Here is a 22,319-nt window from a genome sequence, read left to right as displayed (position 1 = left end):
AGGTACTTGTTGTTTCTATATAAGCAAGTTTAATGTTCATGGCCTAATATTAGCTATCTCGGGTCGAGTGCTTCTCTAAAACTGTGATTTTGTTGACTGGTCAGGCTTGCTCGGCCTTCAGCTCATCAACGGCAAGAACGAGTCGGCGCATATCAACGATGCCGTGGCTGTGGTGGCACAGTCCATCCAGGAGCTCTTTGAGAAGGAGAACATCACAGAACCGCCTCGCGGCTGTGTAGGCAACACAAACATCTGGAGGACTGGACCGCTCTTCAAACGGTAAGGCCACAAGTAATAGTGAGAGTAACTAAACAAACAGTTTTTTATTTTTTATTTGCACACAGTCAGAAGTAGGTCTGAGTCAGCTTGAAATAACCAGAATATAACCAGACCAGTTCTGTATGGTCCTCAGTATAGGACAAGGGCCAAAACATAAAACTGAACATGCTGGCCCAGGCACCTGAGGTTGCTGGGAGACAGGGCAGGGAGGGCAGTCTGAAAACAAGACCTCCTTTCTGAGCAGTTCTAATTGGAAGTGGACCAAGTCAGACCCCTGAAAATCATCCCTGTCTCATTGTGCATTCTCTGAGAAATTAAGCTTAGTTTCCATTGGCATTTAGGGCCATGCAGGTCAAATTCAAGTCGGGTTGGGGTAGCCTTGGTTGGGTACATCTCGAATTGCATTTCCTTTGCCTCCAAAATGTAGTGTCTGGCTTTTGGCAAGAATACATAGACAGAACTCAGAATTAAGGGGATAGAGGATTCTACATCAGAGGACTTAGGGTGCCTTTGTAAATTCACTTTGGCTATCTACTCCGATTCCAGAGCACTCTCGCCTGAGTGTGCCAGAGAGCAGAATAACTGATGCATTTACAAATGCTCAACACCCGTTGAATATGGCCGGTGTCAGTAAATGTTGTTTCCAGCCACACAGTTACAGTCACCAACGCTCTGGATAACATGAAATCAGCCTAACCAGTTCTGCTAGGGCGAGTAAAATGGTCAGAGTGAGGTGTTCTCTCATTTGTGTCTGGAAGTAGCTAGCAAGCTAGCCAACCTTAACCAGTTAGCTGCTGTTGTGTTGTCAGAATGCTCGCATGAACCCTAATCCTCGGCCAGAGGGTTGAATGTGCGCTCTGACAGCTCCGAGAGCGAAATGCTATGAATTTATGTATGGACAACCTGACAACATTCTGAATTTACAAATGCACAGAACGCACTTTGAGCGCACTCTGGCACTCCAGATTGAATTTACGAACACACACTTAATTCAAAATGCGTTGCAAAATAGTTCCACCCCCACCCTCCTCCCTTCATCCTCATTGTTTTAAATCTCCCATCTCACCCCCTCTCATCAACCAAGTCCATCATGTCATATTGGGATGATTTGTCTGATGATGCCATCCCTCCGATCTCCCCGTTGGACTCTAGAGTGCTGATGTCATCCAAGTACCCAGATGGCCTGACAGGACGCATCGAGTTTAATGACGATGGTGACAGGCGGTTTGCTACCTACAGCATCCTCAACTACCAAAAGACCAGGCTGGTGCAAGTGGGCATTTTCAACGGCACCCAAGTACGGGGGGTTTTATTAAATGTTTTATGTTACCAGTTGTACACAATACAGTATTTTTTAAATTAAGTGTTAAATTAAGTAATTATGCCTTGGTGCTATCATTTTGTGCTTGTGTTATTATCAAATGTATAAAACGAAGTTGTATGGGGAACATTAATATTTGGGGTGGTTTGTACATAGAGGTGTCATGCAGGTGAATGAGGACCCAAAAGCGACTTGGCGAAAACAGAGTCTTTAATCCAGTAAAGTAATTCTACAAACATAAGACATAATTCCACTCGTAATGACGAGAACAGACTGGAGACTCGATCAAGAACTGCAGGTTGCCTCGGGAAGGCACTTGAACCTAGCAGACTCAGACACCTGCTCTCCACGCAGCATCTGAGGGAAACACGACACGACAGGGCGATACACAGACACAGCACGGTGAACAATAGACAAGGATCCGACAGGACAGGAACGGAAAACAGGGGAAGAAATAGGGACTCTAATTAGGGGAAAGGATAAGGAACAGGTGTGGGAAGACTAAATGATTGATTAGGGGAATAGGAACAGCTGGGAGCAGGAACGGAACGATAGAGAGAAGAGAGAGAGGAAGGGAGAGAGAAAAAGGGGAACGAACCTAAAAAGACCAGCAGGGGGAAAATGAACAGAGCAAAATGACAAGACAATCTAAGACAAAACATGACAGTACCCCCCCACTCACCGAGCGCCTCCTGGCGCACTCGAGGAGGAATCCTGGCGGCAACGGAGGAAATCATCAATGAGTGAACGGTCCAGCACGTCCCGAGACGGAACCCAACTCCTCTCCTCAGGACCGTAACCCTCCCAATCCACTAAGTATTGGTGACCCCGTCCCCGAGAACGCATGTCCATGATCCTACGTACCTTGTAAATAGGTGCGCTCTCGACAAGGACGGGAGGGGGAGGGAAGACGAACGGGGGTGCGAAGAAAGGGCTTGACACAGGAGACATGGAAGACAGGATGGACGCGACGAAGATGTCGCGGAAGAAGCAGTCGCACAGCGACAGGATTGACGACCTGGGAGACACGGAACGGACCAATGAACCGCGGAGTCAACTTACGAGAAGCTGTCGTAAGAGGAAGGTTGCGAGTGGAAAGCCACACTCTCTGGCCGCAACAATACCTTGGACTCTTAATCCTGCGTTTATTGGCGGCTCTCACAGTCTGTGCCCTGTAACGGCAAAGTGCAGACCTCACCCTCCTCCAGGTGCGCTCACAACGTTGGACAAACGCTTGAGCGGAGGGAACGCTGGACTCGGCAAGCTGGGAAGAGAACAGAGGAGGCTGGTAACCCAGACTACTCTGAAACGGAGATAACCCGGTAGCAGACGAAGGAAGCGAGTTGTGAGCGTATTCTGCCCAGGGGAGCTGTTCTGCCCAAGACGCAGGGTTTCTGAAAGAAAGGCTGCGTAGTATGCGACCAATCGTCTGATTGGCCCTCTCTGCTTGACCGTTAGACTGGGGATGAAACCCGGAAGAGAGACTGACGGACGCACCAATCAAACGACAGAACTCCCTCCAAAACTGTGACGTGAATTGCGGGCCTCTGTCTGAAACGGCGTCTAACGGGAGGCCATGAATTCTGAACACATTCTCGATGATGATTTGTGCCGTTTCCTTAGCGGAAGGAAGTTTAGCGAGGGGAATGAAATGTGCCGCCTTAGAGAACCTATCGACAACCGTAAGAATCACAGTCTTCCCCGCAGACAAAGGCAGACCGGTAATGAAGTCTAGGGCGATGTGAGACCATGGTCGAGAAGGAATGGGGAGCGGTCTGAGACGACCGGCAGGAGGAGAGTTACCCGACTTAGTCTGCGCGCAGTCCGAACAAGCAGCCACGAAACGGCGCGTGTCACGCTCCTGAGTCGGCCACCAAAAGCGCTGGCGAATAGACGCAAGAGTGCCTCGAACACCGGGATGACCAGCTAACTTGGCAGAGTGAGCCCACTGAAGAACAGCCAGACGAGTGGAAACAGGAACGAAAAGGAGGTTACTAGGACAAGCGCGCGGCGACGCAGTGTGCGTGAGTGCTTGCTCAACCTGTCTTTCAATTCCCCAGACTGTCAACCCGACAACACGCCCATAAGGAAGAATCCCCTCGGGATCAGTAGAAGCCACAGAAGAACTAAACAGACGGGATAAGGCATCAGGCTTGGTGTTTTTGCTACCCGGACGGTAAGAAATCACAAACTCGAAACGAGCGAAAAACAACGCCCAACGAGCTTGACGGGCATTAAGTCGTTTGGCAGAACGGATGTACTCAAGGTTCTTATGGTCTGTCCAAACGACAAAGGAACGGTCGCCCCCTCCAACCACTGTCGCCATTCGCCTAGGGCTAAGCGGATGGCGAGCAGTTCGCGGTTACCCACATCATAGTTGCGTTCAGATGGCGACAGGCGATGAGAAAAATAAGCGCAAGGATGAACCTTATCGTCAGACTGGAAGCGCTGGGATAGAATGGCTCCCACGCCTACCTCTGAAGCGTCAACCTCGACAATGAATTGTCTAGTGACGTCAGGAGTAACGAGGATAGGAGCGGACGTAAAACGTTCTTTTAGAAGATCAAAAGCTCCCTGGGCGGAACCGGACCACTTAAAACACGTCTTGACAGAAGTAAGAGCTGTGAGAGGGGCAGCAACTTGACCGAAATTACGAATGAAACGCCGATAGAAATTAGCGAAACCTAAAAAGCGCTGCAACTCGACACGTGACCTTGGAACGGGCCAATCACTGACAGCTTGGACCTTAGCGGAATCCATCTGAATGCCTTCAGCGGAAATAACGGAACCGAGAAAAGTAACGGAGGAGACATGAAAAGAGCACTTCTCAGCCTTCACGTAGAGACAATTCTCTAAAAGGCGCTGTAGAACACGTCGAACGTGCTGAACATGAATCTCGAGTGACGGTGAAAAAATCAGGATATCGTCAAGATAGACAAAAACAAAGATGTTCAGCATGTCTCTCAGAACATCATTAACTAATGCCTGAAAAACAGCTGGCGCATTGGCGAGACCAAACGGCAGAACCCGGTACTCAAAATGCCCTAACGGAGTGTTAAACGCCGTTTTCCACTCGTCCCCCTCTCTGATACGCACGAGATGGTAAGCGTTACGAAGGTCCAACTTAGTAAAGCACCTGGCTCCCTGCAGAATCTCGAAGGCTGATGACATAAGGGGAAGCGGATAACGATTCTTAACCGTTATGTCATTCAGCCCTCGATAATCCACGCAGGGGCGCAGAGTACCGTCCTTTTTCTTAACAAAAAAAAACCCCGCCCCGGCCGGAGAGGAAGAAGGCACTATGGTACCGGCGTCAAGAGACACAGATAAATAATCCTCGAGAGCCTTACGTTCGGGAGCCGACAGAGAGTATAGTCTACCCCGAGGAGGAGTGGTCCCCGGAAGGAGATCAATACTACAATCATACGACCGGTGAGGAGGAAGGGAGTTGGCTCGGGACCGACTGAAGACCGTGCGCAGATCATGATATTCCTCCGGCACTCCTGTCAAATCGCCAGGTTCCTCCTGAGAAGTGGGGACAGAAGAAATGGGAGGGATGGCAGACATTAAACACTTCACATGACAAGAAACGTTCCAGGATAGGATAGAATTACTAGACCAATTAATAGAAGGATTATGACATACTAGCCAGGGATGACCCAAAACAACAGGTGTAAAAGGTGAACGAAAAATCAAAAAAGAAATAGTCTCACTGTGGTTACCAGATACTGTGAGAGAGTTAAAGGTAGTGTCTCAAATCTGATACTGGGAAGATGACTACCATCTAAGGCAAACATGGGCGTAGGCTTGTCTAACTGTCTGAAAGGAATGTCATGTTTCCGAGCCCATGCTTCGTCCATGAAACAACCCTCAGCCCCGAGTCAATCAAGGCACTGCATGTAGCACCCGAACCGGTCCAGCGTAGATGGACCGACATAGTAGTACAGGATCTAGATGAAGAGACCTGAGTAGTAGCGCTCACCAGTAGCCCTCCGCTTACTGATGAGCTCTGGCCTTTACTGGACATGAATTGACAAAATGTCCATCAAATCCGCAATAGAGGCACAGGCGGTTGGTGATCCTCCGTTCCCTCTCCTTAGTCGAGATGCGAATACCTCCCAGCTGCATGGGCTCAGTCTCTGAGCCAGAGGAGGGAGATGGTTGCGATACGGAGCAGGGAAACACCGTTGACGCGAGCTCTCTTCCACGAGCTTGGTGACGAAGATCTACCCGTCGTTCTATGCGGATGGCGAGAGCAATCAAAGAGTCCACACTGGAAGGAACCTCCCGAGAGAGAATCTCATCTTTGACCACTGCGTGGAGTCCCTCCAGAAAACGAGCGAGCAGCGCAGGCTCGTTCCAGTCACTAGAGGCAGCAAGAGTGCGAAACTCTATAGAGTAATCCGTTATGGATCGATCACCTTGGCATAGGGAAGCCAGGGCCCTAGAAGCCTCCCTACCAAAAACTGAACGGTCAAAAACCCGAATCATCTCCTCTTTAAAGTTCTGGTAATTGTTTGAACAATCAGCCCTTGCCTCCCAGATAGCTGTGCCCCACTCTCGAGCCCGGCCAGTAAGGAGTGAAATGACGTAAGCAACCCGAGCTCTCTCGCTAGAGTATGTGTTGGGTTGGAGGGAGAACACAATATCACACTGGGTGAGAAAGGAGCGGCACTCCGTGGGCTGCCCGGAGTAGCAAGGTGGGTTATTAACCCTAGGTTCCGGAGGCTCGGCAGGCCAGGAAGTAACAGGTGGCACGAGACGAAGACTCTGGAACTGTCCAGAGAGGTCGGAAACCTGAGCGGCCAGGTTCTCCACGGCATGGCGAGCAGCAGACAATTCCTGCTCGTGTCTGCCGAGCATGGCTCCTTGGATCTCGACGGCAGTGTTACGAACGTCAGTAGTCGCTGGGTCCATTCTTTGGTCGGATCCTTCTGTCATGCAGGTGAATGAGGACCCAAAAGCGACTTGGCGAAAACAGAGTCTTTAATCCAGTAAAGTAATTCTACAAACATAAGACATAATTCCACTCGTAATGACGAGAACAGACTGGAGACTCGATCAAGAACTGCAGGTTGCCTCGGGAAGGCACTTGAACCTAGCAGACTCAGACACCTGCTCTCCACGCAGCATCTGAGGGAAACACGACACGACAGGGCGATACACAGACACAGCACGGTGAACAATAGACAAGGATCCGACAGGACAGGAACGGAAAACAAGGGAAGAAATAGGGACTCTAATCAGGGGAAAAGATAAGGAACAGGTGTGGGAAGACTAAATGATTGATTAGGGGAATAGGAACAGCTGGGAGCAGGAACGGAACGATAGAGAGAAGAGAGAGAGGAAGGGAGAGAGAAAAAGGGGAACGAACCTAAAAAGACCAGCAGGGGGAAAATGAACAGAGCAAAATGACAAGACAATCTAAGACAAAACATGACAAGAGGTGAAATAACTAGCCCAATTAAATTAGCGTGCCATATGATTGTACTGTCTGAATTACTTTTTCCCATACTGGCCATTCTATTTCTTTGGTTTTGTAGGTGGTGATGAATCCGCAGAGGAAGATCATTTGGCCAGGAGGAGAGACGGAGAAGCCAAGAGGATACCAGATGTCTACCAGACTAAAGGTAGCTACTACGTCCAGCACATGGCCGTAGCCAGGATCTGAGTTTTAGTGAGGTCTGGAGGGAGAGGAGAAGTGGGCTTTATCCCCCCCCCCCCATCCAAGACATTTTTGGAAAGTTCAATTTAATTTAACTCTAAAATGCTATTTTGAGAACAGCAAAGACGAGCAAAAATGAACCCTGCCATTATCACATTTTTTTAAACCTTTATTTAACCAGGCAAGTCAGTTAAGACATTCGTATTTTCAATGACGGCCTGGGAACAGTGGGTTAACTGCCTGTTCAGGGGCAGATTTGTACCTTGTCAGCTCGGGGGTTTGAACTCGCAACCTTCCAGTTACTAGTCCAACGCTCTAACCACTAGGCTACTCTGCCGCTCCGGCATTGGTTGCTGAAGCTTCATTCACCTCTACACATTCTACAAACACATAGCCTATTAGCTATACAATTGGCTTCTACACATTAACTCAGCACCGGGATTATCAGTAATCAAGGTAAGACCCAAGTGCAGACTTTGTGAAGTAACAATGTTTATTGTAACAACAGGGGCAGGCAAACAACAGGTCAAGGCAGGCAGGGGTTGATAATCCAGAGTAGAGGCCAAGGAACCTGATGGCAGGCAGGCTAAGAGTCAGGACAGGCAAGGGTCAAGACCAGGATGATGAGAAAAAGAGAGACTGAGAAAAAGCAGGAGCAGAGACAAACCGCTGCTTGACTTGAACAAAACAGGTATAAATACACAAGGGAAGATGGGCGACACCTGTAGAGGGGTAGAGACAGTCACAAGGACAGGTGAAACAGATCAGGATGTGACGGGGATTAAAAACTATAATTGAATATGTATTTTATTATGGACAGATTTATATTTACTGAGGGGGGGGACTGGTCCAACTCAAGGTGTCATAAAAAAATGCACCCCTCTGCCCAACATTACAAATATTTTCACATGACCCTCCCCTTGTATTGTTAAATAAATTGAACACCCTCCCTCTCATAAAACTTCCTCAAAACAATGTTTACAACCACAAACAATAAATGTAGCAACCCTATGTTTATAAACGTTGATATAAACTTTTCCACTTTAGCATGCTTTTTGGGCCAGAAGGTTGAGGGTTCGCTGACCACCACGGAGAGATCACTCTCCCTGTTTCATTACAATATGATCAGAAGCAGCTGCAGACAATGATTTTCCACATTTTGATGCCATAATTATAATTATATAAAATATATGCAACACATTTTCCCACCAACAGGTTTCTGTGCCTGTGCACCACACAACCAATAAACGAAGCATATTTTAGTCACTTCAAAATGACGATTTGCCTTTTCAACACCATAATAATAGACTATGTCAATCTCGACAAAAAAAAAACATTCTTCCCTACTAGGACTGACTCAATTTTGGTCGACTGAGATTTCTTTAGTTGAGCAATGGCAAATATATATATTTTTCATGGTGCACAAGACATCCGCCTGATTCGCGCTTGTCTCAGTGGACTAATCTGTTGCTGAGGCCGCGGGGATGGGACAGTCCATCACTCTAAGACATGTGCTACTGAAATTGCATATGGTTATATTATGTAAGAACAATGGTGCAACTAGGGTTGCAAAATACCTGGAACTTTCAATAAACTCCCTGGTTTTCCAGTGCGGCAAGTCCAAACCCAGCTCAAATCAAGTGCCGTGGGGCTCCCCCCTTGAGTCATTTGGATTGATTTATTGATTTCATCAGTTAAAAAATACATATATATATATACAAATATTTTTTAAGTGACCGAGATTGCACAATAACGTCTGGGATTTTTTTTTTTTTACATAAATACATATACAATTACATAGATACAGACACATTACAGAGATACAGACAAAAAATGCTCAACCTCCAGATGAGCATTAAGGGGAGAGTTTACGTACAAATCTTGTCTGGTCTGTAGCTTATTCTATAGATGTTTGGGGCTGCTGGCGAACCATGATGTGCAGGCATAATCAATGTGACACAGGACTAGTGCACTTGCCAGAGTCTTGGGTGTATATAGCTAGGTTTCCATCCAATTGGTGACCGAATGTCATGCAAATATTCTAAAATCTGCAAAAAAACAACATGCACATTTCAGAGTTCCCTGTGGCGCCAGTGAACATGACAGTAAATATTTTAATTTACCGGACATTTGAGAAATTTACTGGACATCAATATGCATTCAGAACCGACCTGGCGCAGCCAACGAGGGATATTGGCCAAATTAGTCACATTTACGTGTCTTTAAAAACAGATTATAACAAATTATAAAAACACTATTCATTGGGTTACGATGTGTAGCACATGCAAAACTTCATAGCCTATTTCTTTGTTTTGTTTTTAGGCTACTTTCCTAGAACAATAATTGTCCCCATCAAGGTTCAGCTGTCAGAGATTGTAGCTCTAAATTAGGGTTTTGGATGCATAGGCCTATAGGCTTGCCCGCTGTATGATATTAATATAAAATATATTAGGATTTTGGCCTACTGATAGTTGTATATAGGTATAGCGATTGTGCATACACTGGTATTGGTATGTTCGCTTGCAGATACAGCGCAAGGTACAGCCTACTACCATGATGAGATTATTATGGATAAAAGTACGAGATGATTTCTATTTGTCAAATGGCAGCCAAGCATCGGTCATCATTTCGCCAGAATAAAATCCTAGACATTTATTGAAAGGAGCATCAACATCATCCCTGTGCACTTTCACCACCCTGTGAAGTTAATAACTTATTTCATCTGTAGCCTAATAAACTGCCTGCTTTCTCATGATGTGACATTTTTTGTCTGACCCTGTTAATGTCAAGCCATTTTGAAGATGCTGGAATGTATGTTTGTGATGAACATGTACAGGCCACATTTGAAGTAGCCTACTCAGATGAAAAATGTGTGACTGGTTGTGTTTCTAGCACATATAAAAAGGTAATACATTTTACAAGTTTAATTATAAATATTAAGGCCATATTGAAGCTTTAGCTTCCATGTGAACAAAGAATAGCCGCTCGGATTGGAGAGGAGGCAGTGCGTGTGTTAAACTCTTCTGAATAAATTGGCCTGCGGGAGCATATGTAGTAGACACATTATTATAGGATGACTTGGGAGAATGATGATCTGCAACTGACAGCACATTCAGAATCAGAAGTAAAAATACAGCCAGACTGACCTGCTACTGTGCCTGATCCAAATCGAATGAAACATGTAAATCACAATCTGCCATTATTCAACTGACATTTTTACTGTAACTGTAATGCTCCGGGTGTCGTGGGTGTGGAGTCAGACGCAGGAGACAGAGAGTGCAATGCTGTGCTCTTTAATGCACCAACGCACCACAGGGTGCTCACAATAATAACGGCCCCAAACACGGGGAATAAAAAATGTACGACTGAAAATTCACGACCAGGAACAAACACGTTCCTCTACTACAGAGCCGAATGTTACAATAATTAATCCCTCACAACAAACAGGCGGGCCGGCTGTCTAAAGAAGCCCAACTAATCATCACAAACAGGTGCTACCAATAAACATACAAGGAGGGGGAGGAAAGACAATCAGTGGCAGCTAATAGGCCGGTGACGACGACCGCCGAGCGCCACCCGACCAGGAAGGGATGCCACCCTCGGTCGGACTCGTGACAGTAACCTAGAGTAGAAGTTAGTACTCGCTTGAAAACAATAATGAAATTATTCATTGCATTGTGGTGTTGTAGGCTAGTCTGCAATTTTATTGCCCCAAAAACTAAATCAATAGGGGAGCTTGTTGAGCTGTTTGTCATGTCTACTTTCATGCGCAATGATGCACCTTGCATCTCCGCTGCCTTTTATGTATTCCTATTTGTTCTTGTGGTTTCATATTGAAATTGAATGCAGCTTTGAATGATTTTATGTTTGGTATGATTGCTTGTTAGCCTATACCAGCTCTGTCACTATGATAGAGGGCAGGATGGAACGTTAGACAGGTAGACTATACTGACCTGTGGTATAGTAAAAGTTAGCACACGGAAAAGCGTAGTGCATAATGGGACTACCAAAACACCTTGATATAGGGGAGGTGCATGCAAGCAGATGAGGAAATGTGGCTAGTTATATAGTAAAACCTGCAACTAGATCATGTAAACCAGGCAAAATAATGCACTACCCTCCCATGTGCCAAATAAAAAAAACACACAACCCTCCCCAAAGCAAAATAAATATGTTTGACAACCCTCCCCTATTTTGGAAAGCCCCCAATAGCAAAATGTAAACAAATGAGTTTGCTTCATATACCTTTTTTTGTGCCATTTTTAAAGCTAATTTCCTACAATAATTTTGCCATGACTTAACGCCAGGGTAGTGGGTTCGATCCCCGGGACCACCCATACGTAGAATGTATGCACACATGACTGTAAGTCGCTTTGGATAAAAGCGTCTGCTAAATGGCATATATATTATGCCATGTTAATATTACATCTAAGTGACAGGGACTAACAATATCAATGGGGGCGCCCTAAAGGTCAGGACCCCTGGGCACATGCCCTGCGTGCCTGGTTGGTAATGATTACTAATGGTTTAGATAGCTGGCTAGACTAACTAGACTAACTTGCCAATCTAAAACATTTTATGAGATGGACTCATTGAGTGACTATCGGTGAGTGACATACTGTACATCAAGAGAAAAACCAAGTTTAGAAGTTGCACCTACTACTCTAACTCTCAACAGTAAGTAGAAAAAACTGAGGTCTGGACCTTGGTGTGCTCATGTGCAGCTTACCACCGGGGTTGTATTCACTAGGAACCAAATGGCTAGAAATGGGGAGAGACCTACCTGAATTTGTCCAATTGTTTCTGTTGAAAACTTTTTCTGTGGCAAAATATTTTTCTACGGTGTGCACTAATGCATACACCCAAGCACTTGTTCCTTGTGTTGAATGTCTGTGTGCCAAAATGTGTTGGCGCCATACTTGCCCTTCTCTATTGTTCACAGATAGTAACCATTCATCAGGAGCCATTTGTCTATGTCCAACCCACAACAACTGACGGAACTTGCCAAAAAGAGAAAACTGTTAATGGACTTAAAGATGTCCAAAAAGTTATATGCACTGGCCCGAATGGAACCATCCCAGGTAATAAGACAGCCACAGGATATACACAAGTGTTAGTTCAGTATAGTGTCTGTCTCTATTGGCTGTATATGTTGATTTGCTCTCAATATGAGTTTTTTAAGCTGATTTTGTGTTTGTTGTTTGTCCCTTATAGGACAGCCTATAGTACCCCAATGCTGCTACGGCTTTTGCATTGACCTCTTGATTAAACTAGCGGATACCATGAACTTCACCTATGAGGTTCATCTGGTGGCTGATGGGAAGTTTGGTACACAGGAGCGGGTAAGTAAGATGATCATATGGTTCTGCAGCTTTAGAACCGAACCCCCTTGTGTTATGGAATACCATCCTCAAGGTTCAAGGTAATGTTTATTATAACACTTAGAAATGGCCGCCTCGCTTCGCGTTCCTAGAAAACTAGGCATTTTTTTGTTTTTTTACGTGTTATTTCATACATTAGTACCCCAGGTCATCTTAGGTTTCATTACATATAGTCGAGAAGAACTACTGAATATAAGATCAGCGTCAACTCACCATCAGTACGACCAAGAATATGTTTTCCGCGACGCGGATCCTGTGTTCTGCCTTACAAACAGGACAACGGAATGGATCGCATGCAGCGACCCAAGGAAACGACTCCGAAAAAGAGGGAAACGCGGCGGTGTTCTGGTCAGACTCCGAAAAAGGGCACATCGCGCACCACTTCCCAGTATTCTTCTTGCCAATGTCCAGTCTCTCGACAACAAGGTTGATGAAATCCGAGCAAGGGTGGCATTCCAGAGGGACATCAGAGACTGCAACGTTCTCTGCTTTACGGAAACATGGCTTACTGGGAAAACGCTATCCAGGGCGGTGCAGCCAACGGGTTTCTCCACGCATCGCGCCGACAGAAACAAACATCTATCTGGTAAGAAGAGTGGCGGGGGCGTATGCCTCATGACTAACGGGACATGGTGTGATGAAGGAAACATACAGGAACTCAAATCCTTCTGTTCACCTGATTTAGAATTCCTCACAATCAAATGTAGACCGCATTATCTTCCAAGAGAATTCTCTTCGATTATAATCACAGCCGTATATATCCCCCCCAAGCAGACACATCGATGGCTCTGAACGAACTTTATTTAACTCTTTGCAAACTGGAAAACATTTATCCGGAGGCTGCATTCATTGTAGCTGGGGATTTTAACAAAGCCAATCTGAAAACAAGACTCCCTAAATTTTATCAGCATATCGATTGCGCAACCAGGGGTGGTAAAACCTTGGATCATTGTTACTCTAACTTCCGCGACGCATATAAGGCCCTGCCCCGCCCCCTTTCGGAAAAGCTGACCACGACTCCATTTTGCTGATCCCTGCCTACAGACAGAAATTAAAACAAGAGGCTCCCACGCTGAGGTCTGTCCAACGCTGGTCAGACCAAGCTGACTCTACACTCCAAGACTGCTTCCATCACGTGGACTGGGACATGTTTCGTATTGCGTCAGATGGGAATATTGACGAATACGCTGATTCGGTGTGCGAGTTCATTAGAACGTGCGTCGAAGATGTCGTTCCCATAGCAACGATAAAAACATTCCCTAACCAGAAACCGTGGATTGATGGCAGCATTCGCGTGAAACTGAAAGCGCGAACCACTGCTTTTAATCAGGGCAAGATGACTGGAAACATGACTGAATACAAACAGTGCAGCTATTCCCTCCGTAAGGCTATCAAACAAGCTAAGCGTCAGTACAGAGATAAAGTGGAATCTCAATTCAATGGCTCAGACACAAGAGGCATGTGGCAGGGTCTACAGTCAATCACGGACTACAAGATGAAATCCAGCCCAGTCACGGACCAGGATGTCTTGCTCCCAGGAAGACTAAATAACTTTTTTGCCCGCTTTGAGGACAATACAGTGCCACTGACACGGCCTGCAACGGAAACATGCAGTCTCTCCTTCACTGCAGCCGAGGTGAGTAAGACATTTAAACGTGTTAACCCTCGCAAGGCTGCAGGCCCAGACGGCATCCCCAGCCGCGCCCTCAGAGCATGCGCAGACCAGCTGGCCGGTGTGTTTACGGACATATTCAATCAATCCCTATACCAGTCTGCTGTTCCCACATGCTTCAAGAGGGCCACCATTGTTCCTGTTCCCAAGAAAGCTAAGGTAACTGAGCTAAATGACTACCGCCCCGTAGCACTCACTTCCGTCATCATGAAGTGCTTTGAGAGACTAGTCAAGGACCATATCACCTCCACCCTACCTGACACCCTAGACCCACTCCAATTTGCTTACCACCCAAATAGGTCCACAGACGATGCAATCTCAACCACACTGCACACTGCCCTAACCCACCTGGACAAGAGGAATACCTATGTGAGAATGCTGTTCATCGACTACAGCTCGGCATTCAACACCATAGTACCCTCCAAGCTCGTCATCAAGCTCGAGACCCTGGGTCTCGACCCCGCCCTGTGCAACTGGGTACTGGACTTCCTGACGGGCCGCCCCCAGGTGGTGAGGGTAGGCAACAACATCTCCTCCCCGCTGATCCTCAACACGGGGGCCCCACAAGGGTGCGTTCTGAGCCCTCTCCTGTACTCCCTGTTCACCCACGACTGCGTGGCCACGCACGCCTCCAACTCAATCATCAAGTTTGCGGACGACACAACAGTGGTAGGCTTGATTACCAACAACGACGAGACGGCCTACAGGGAGGAGGTGAGGGCCCTCGGAGTGTGGTGTCAGGAAAATAACCTCACACTCAACGTCAACAAAACTAAGGAGATGATTGTGGACTTCAGGAAACAGCAGAGGGAACACCCCCTATCCACATCGATGGAACAGTAGTGGAGAGGGTAGCTAGTTTTAAGTTCCTCGGCATACACATCACAGACAAACTGAATTGGTCCACTCACACTGACAGCGTCGTGAAGAAGGCGCAGCAGCGCCTATTCAACCTCAGGAGGCTGAAGAAATTTGGCTTGTCACCAAAAGCACTCACAAACTTCTACAGATGCACAATCGAGAGCATCCTGGCGGGCTGTATCACCGCCTGGTACGGCAACTGCTCCGCCCTCAACCGTAAGGCTCTCCAGAGGGTAGTGAGGACTGCACAACGCATCACCGGGGGCAAACTACCTGCCCTCCAGGACACCTACACCACCCGTTGTTACAGGAAGGCCATAAAGATCATCAAGGACATCAACCACCCGAACCACTGCCTGTTCACCCCGCTATCATCCAGAAGGCGAGGTCAGTACAGGTGCATCAAAGCTGGGACCGAGAGACTGAAAAACAGCTTCTATCTCAAGGCCATCAGACTGTTAAACAGCCACCACTAACATTGAGTGGCTGCTGCCAACACACTGTCATTGACACTGACCCAACTCCAGCCATTTTAATAATGGGAATTGATGGGAAATGATGTAAATATATCACTAGCCACTTTAAACAATGCTACCTTATATAATGTTACTTACCCTACATTATTCATCTCATATGCATATGTATATACTGTACTCTACATCATCGACTGCATCCTTATGTAACACATGTATCACTAGCCACTTTAACTATGCCACTTTGTTTACTTTGTCTACACACTCATCTCATATGTATATACTGTACTCGATACCATCTACTGTATGCTGCTCTGTACCATCACTCATTCATATATCCTTATGTACATGTTCCTTATCCCCTTACACTGTGTATAAGACAGTAGTTTTGGAATTGTTAGTTAGATTACTTGTTGGTTATCACTGCATTGTCGGAACTAGAAGCACAAGCATTTCGCTACACTCGCATTAACATCTGCTAACCATGTGTATGTGACAAATACAATTTGATTTGATTTGATTTGGTATAGTGTGGACTACCACATATGAAATGCCAATCAATGTGTATTCTTGGGTGTTATTTTCCACCTTCATCACAGTTCATATTTAATTACTTTATTGGGACCAACAAATAACAGACTAGTCCATTCGATTTGATTGTATTTTGTCTGTATATTGTGTAGGCTGCGAAAGGACAATGTTTTTCTAGACAAAATCACCAATTGAAAAACAATAACAACATATAATCAATGGATTAAAATAAATGGATAATTTAATCAATGGATTAAATTAAAAAAATTGGCCAGTAGGCAAAATCTTTGCTAACTGCAATAATATAAGGGTACATGTACAGGTTATGTGCATAATGCTAAAGTGCAATTTAGTCCAACATCTTATGTAATTGTAGGATCACATTTGTGATCAAACAGTTTTTGGCTGATCCAAGCATCAATCAGGTTTGGAAATGTCAACTAAGTATGTAGAGTACAGTGGATGCCCCTCTCTTTCTATATCAGGTGAACAACAGCAACAAGAAGGAGTGGAACGGCATGATGGGAGAACTCCTGGGTGGCCTGGCAGACATGATTGTGGCTCCGCTCACGATCAACAACGAACGCGCCCAGTACATCGAGTTCTCAAAACCCTTTAAGTACCAGGGGCTTACCATCCTCGTGAAAAAGGTATGCTCTCTGCTCTTACTCCCGCTGCTCAGACAGGCACCCATTGAAGCTATTGTTTTCTTCCTACAACTATGACCCAGAGTAGTACTACTCACAGTAGAATGAATGAGTCACTGGCTGTTGTTTGACTGTAGGAAATACCACGCAGTACTTTGGATTCGTTCATGCAGCCATTTCAGAGCACCCTGTGGCTGCTGGTGGGTCTATCGGTCCATGTGGTGGCGGTGATGCTCTACCTATTAGACCGGTTCAGGTAAAACAACGACATGTCTGTGTACAGTAATAACCTGATCACATTAATAATAATATAAGCCTTTTAACAGCCACTTTTATCAAATGCTACTTACAGTCATGCATACATTTTCATATGGCTGGCCACAGCGGGAATTAAACACATGATCCTAGCGTTGCAAGTGCCATACTTAACCAATTGAGCCACATAGGATCAGGACATTCCCCATACCTTTCCTATGCCACAGGTTCCCCATGCATTTGTAATGAACAGCTGAAATAATTGTTTATGTCTGTGGCAAGTGAAACTTAACACAACACAGGCACGTGAAATAAAGAACTGCACTGACATGCCACTGGGGACAGACGTCAGCTCAACGTCTCTGACCCTCGTCGGATGTGGCAGAGCTTGCAAACTATTACAGACGACAAAGGGAAGCACAGCTGAGAGCTGCCCAGTGACATGAGCCTAACAGACAAGCTGAATAACTTCTATGCTCACTTTGAGGCAAGTAACACTGAAACATACATGAGAGCATCAGCTGTTCCGGCCGACAGTGGGATCACGCTCTCCGCAGCCGTGTGAGTAAGACCTTTAAACAGGTCAACATTCACAGACGGATAACCAGGACGTGTACTCCGAGCATGCGCGGACCAACTGGCAAGTGTCTTCACTAACATTTTCAACCTCTCCCTGTCTGAGTCTGTAATACCAACATGTTTCAAGCAGACCATCCTGTGCCAAAGAACACTAAGGTAACCTGCCTAAATGACTACCGACCCATAGCACTCACGTCTGTAGCCATGAAATGCTTTGAAAGGCTGGTCATGGCTCACATCAACACCATTATCCCAGAAACCCTAGACCCACTGCAATTTGCATACCGCCCGAACAGATCCACAGATGATGCAATCTCGATTGCACTCCACACTTCCCTTTCCCACCTGGACAAAAGGAACATCTATTATGTGAGAATGCTATTAATTGACTACAGCTCAGCATTCAACACCATAGTGCCCTCAAAGCTCATCACTAAGCTAACGACCCTGGGACTAAACACCTCCCTCTGCAACTGGATCCTGGACTTCCTGACGGGCCACACCACGTTGTAAGGGTAGGTAAGAACACATTCGCCACACTGATCCTCAACACGGAGGCCCCTCAGGGGTGCGTGCTCAGTCCCCTCCTGTACTCCCTGTTCCCCCATGACTGCATGGCCAGGCACGACTCCAACACCATCATTAAATTTGCTGATGACACAACTGTGGTAGGCCTGATCACCAACAACGATGAGACAGCCTACAGGGAGGAGGTCAGAGACTTGACTGTGTGGTGCCAGGAAAACAACCTCTCCCTCAATGTGATCAAGACAAAGGATATCATTGTGGACAACAGGAAAATGAGGACCGAGCACGCCCCCATTCTCGCTGACGGGGCATCAGTGGAGCAGGTTGAGAGCTTCAAATTCCTTGGCGTCCACACCAACAAACTAACATGGTCCAAGCACACCAAGACAGTCGTGAAGAGGGTACGACAAAACCTATTCCCCCTCAGGAGACTGAAAAGATTTTGCAATTCAAAGTGAATTCAACAAAGATTTGAATCATGTCATTGGATTTATGTTGATTACTTTTTGCATATCCAATCAGTTTTCCACATTGTGTTCAGAAGGAAAAATATTGTTTTGTTGAAATTACGTGGAAACAACGTTGATTCAACCAGTTTGTATCCAGTGGGAAAGGTTGGAGGTTTGGTGTCTTGAAAGAGACCTGAGCTCACATGTGTCTTGTGTGTACCGCAGCCCATTTGGAAGGTTTAAAGTGAATAGCGAAGAAGAAGAAGAGGACGCCCTCACCTTATCCTCCGCCATGTGGTTCTCTTGGGGGGTCCTTTTGAACTCCGGGATAGGAGAAGGTAAATATCTACTGGCCTAAGTCTATGTATGTGTCTAAAATGGTACCCTAATCCCTAGATAGCACCAAGTGTATATAGGAATAGGTTTTCACTTCAGATGCAGACTACCTCGTAGAATTATATACTGTATAGAATATTGTAATTTATTAATAGAAACATACAGTATATAGTAATTCAATAGGATCTTTGTAGACTACCTATTCAAGTGGACATTGAAATTGGCTGCTGTTAACTGAGTGACTATGTTTGTGTTTGTGATTGTGTTTGTAGGAGCACCCCGGAGCTTTTCAGCAAGGATCTTAGGTATGGTGTGGGCTGGATTTGCCATGATCATTGTGGCATCCTACACAGCCAATCTGGCAGCCTTCCTAGTGTTGGACCGGCCTGAGGAGCGCATCACCGGCATCAATGACCCCAGGGTGAGCACACACACAAACTAACATGGAACCCAAACCGGCTGTGTGCATGCGCTATCGTGCATACATTTATTTTGCCCCCCCACACACCAAACAATATCACGACATGCAGGTTAAAAAGGCCCTTCTCCCCCAATTGCTCAGTTTGGCCGAGTGGCCAGCTCTCGGCCGAGTGGCCAGAGTCTTGGTGGTTCCAAACTTCTTCCATTTAAAAATGATGGAGGCCACTGTGTTCTTGGGGACCTTCAATGCTGGAGCAAAATGTTTTGGTACCTTTCTCCAGATCTGTGCCTAGACACAATCCTGTCTCGGAGCTCTACGGACAATTCCTTCGACCTCCTGGCTTGGTTTTTGTCAACGGTGGGACCTTATACAGACAGGTGTGTGCCAAATCATGTCCAATCAATTGAATTTACCAGCGGTGGACTCCAATCAAGTTGTAGAAAAATGGATGATCAATGGAAACAGGATGCATCTGAGTCTCATAGCAAAGGGTCGGAAAATACCTATGTAAATCAGGTATTTCTGTTTAAAAATAATAATAAATTAGCAAAAAGAAATCTAAATCTGTTTTCATTATGGCGTATTGTGTGTAGATTGTGGAGGATTACATTTTTAATTTTTTTTAGAATAAGGCTGTAATGTAACAAAGTTTTGAAAAAGTCAAGGGGTCTGAATGCTTTCGAAAGGCACTGTAGACTCTGATTAGCTCTTCCTTGGGTCCAGTAACATTAAGGCAGTTATATACAATTAAAAACAGATTTCACAACACATTAAGTGTGTGCCCTCAGGCCACTGCTCTACTACCACATGTCAAACACAAAATCCAAACACAAAATCAATGTGTACATGTGTGTATAGTGCGTATTTTATCATGTGTGTCTTCACAGTCCCCGCTGTTCCATAAGGTGTATTTTTATCTGTTTTTTAAATCTGATTTTACTGCTTGCATTAGTTATTTGAAGTAGAATAGAGTTCCATGTACTCATGGCTCTATTTAGTACTGTGCGCCTCTCATAGTCTGCTCGGAACTTGGGGCCTGTGAAGAGACCTCTGGTGGAATGTTTTGTGGGGTATGCGTGGGTATCTGAGCTGTGTGCTAGTAGTTCAAACAGACAGCTCTGTGCATTCAACATAGCACTCCATATACATTTAAGGGCCAGCTGAGCTGCCCTGTTCCGGGCCAATTACAATTTTCCCAAGTCCCTCTTTGTTGCACCTGACCACACGACTGGGCAGTAGTCCAGGTGTGACAAAACTAGGGCCTGTAGGACCTGCTTTGTTGATAGCATTTCTTATGAAGGCAGAACATTGCTTTATTATGGACAGACCTCACCCCATCTTAGCTACTTTTGCATCAATATTTATGCATTGTTCAGATTTAATTACAACATACACTGAGTATACAAAACATTAAGAACCAGGCACACCGGTTTGTGTCAAGAACTGCAACGCTGCTGGGTTTTTCACGCTCAACAGTATCCTGTGTGTATGGTCCACCACCCAAAGGACATCCAGCCAACTTGACACAATTATGGGACGCATTGGAGTCAACATGAGCTAGCTTCCCTAGGAAGGTGTTCCTAATGTTTGGTAAACTCAGTATAAGTGTACCGTAATCAAATTAAATAAATGAAAGTACCATAATGTTTAGCAGGCATTCGTTTGCATCAAGCCTGTTGTGAGCATTTGGTCTGGATTGGTGTCATTGCATGCCACATCCTTGGCCTTAGGGAGGGTGGTCAGCTCATGAGGATGGCAATCATACATCTTCGTATTTTTTATCAATAATTGTACAGTATTGTATTGTACTCGGCCGTGCACAGACCTTTCAAAAATACCAAATAACCAAAACAAAAGGTTGCTTTAGAGCCTGGAAGGGAAAAGGGGCATGTGCACAGGTAGAGCCCTATCTGTGCACTTGCGTGATTGATGGTTTGAAAAAAGTTGCATTCAAAGCATGAGCTCTGCTTAGTTTTTTTGCACAGTCTGGACACACTTGATCAGTCTCTCATTCACAATTTAACAAGCACTTGATAATGCCTCAAATTTCCCGGTAAATATATAATTCACAGTTGATAGGCTAATATTGTCACCCATCAGACTATTCTTGATTTAATCTTGTCTTTACATATACTAAATAATATACAGTATTTAATATACACCTACTCATTCCAGGATTTTTCTTTATTTGTACTATTTTCTACATTGTAGAATTATAGTGAATACATCAAAACTATGAATTACACATATGGAATCATATAGTGACCAAAAAAGTGTTAAACTAATCAAAAATATATTTTATATTTGAGATTCTTCAAAGTAGCCACCCAAGCCTTGATAGCAGCTTTGCACACCCTTGGCATTCTCTCAACCAGCTTCATGAGGTAGTCACCTGGAATGGATTTCAATTAACAGGTGTGCATTGTTAAAAGTTAACTTGTGGTATGTCTTTCCTTAATGTGTTTGAGCCAATCAGTTGTGTTGTGACAAGATAGGGGTGGTATACAGAAGATAGCCCTATTTGGTAAAAGACCAAGTCCATTTTATGGCAAGAACAGCTCAAATAAGCAAAGAGAAACAACAGTCCATCATTATTTTTTCAATCCGGAAAATTTTAAGAACTTTGAAAACCATCAAGCGCACAAAAACCATCAAGCGCTATGATGAAACTGGCTTCCGTGAGGATCGCTATAGGAAAGGAAGAGCCAGAGTATTTGCTTAAATACTTCTGATGACCAGGTGGCGAATCGCATCTCTGCATGTCTGGCAGACATATCTGCCAGACACCCAAATAGACCTTGGGTGAAAAGCTATTATTGAAAGTCTGCAGTATAGGGAGTGTAGAGTAGAGTAGTAGTCGTACTTTATTGATCCCAACTTGGGAAAAGGTTTAAATCACCACAAGCATAATCAGTGATTAC

General features: G+C 45.3%; 1 protein-coding gene across 3 annotated transcripts in view; it reads left to right on the top strand.

Annotated features, from left to right (window-relative positions):
- The window catches only part of grin1b (glutamate receptor, ionotropic, N-methyl D-aspartate 1b), a 62,537-nt gene that overhangs the window by 27,643 nt on the left and 12,575 nt on the right, over positions 1-22,319 (top strand). For all 3 annotated transcript variants that reach the window (XM_046346574.1, XM_046346573.1, XM_046346575.1), the window contains 9 exons: positions 105-279; positions 1,432-1,576; positions 7,144-7,230; positions 12,208-12,346; positions 12,480-12,607; positions 16,669-16,833; positions 16,968-17,086; positions 18,867-18,979; positions 19,250-19,398. In XM_046346574.1, coding sequence (XP_046202530.1) covers positions 105-279; positions 1,432-1,576; positions 7,144-7,230; positions 12,208-12,346; positions 12,480-12,607; positions 16,669-16,833; positions 16,968-17,086; positions 18,867-18,979; positions 19,250-19,398 — 1,220 coding nt within the window. The remainder of the gene's footprint in view (positions 1-104; positions 280-1,431; positions 1,577-7,143; positions 7,231-12,207; positions 12,347-12,479; positions 12,608-16,668; positions 16,834-16,967; positions 17,087-18,866; positions 18,980-19,249; positions 19,399-22,319) is intronic.

This window comes from Oncorhynchus gorbuscha, linkage group LG04 (assembly GCF_021184085.1).
Source record: "Oncorhynchus gorbuscha isolate QuinsamMale2020 ecotype Even-year linkage group LG04, OgorEven_v1.0, whole genome shotgun sequence".
Lineage (NCBI taxonomy): Eukaryota > Metazoa > Chordata > Actinopteri > Salmoniformes > Salmonidae > Oncorhynchus > Oncorhynchus gorbuscha.
Note: the sequence above shows the minus strand (reverse complement) of the source record. Positions and strands in the feature narration are given on the sequence as shown.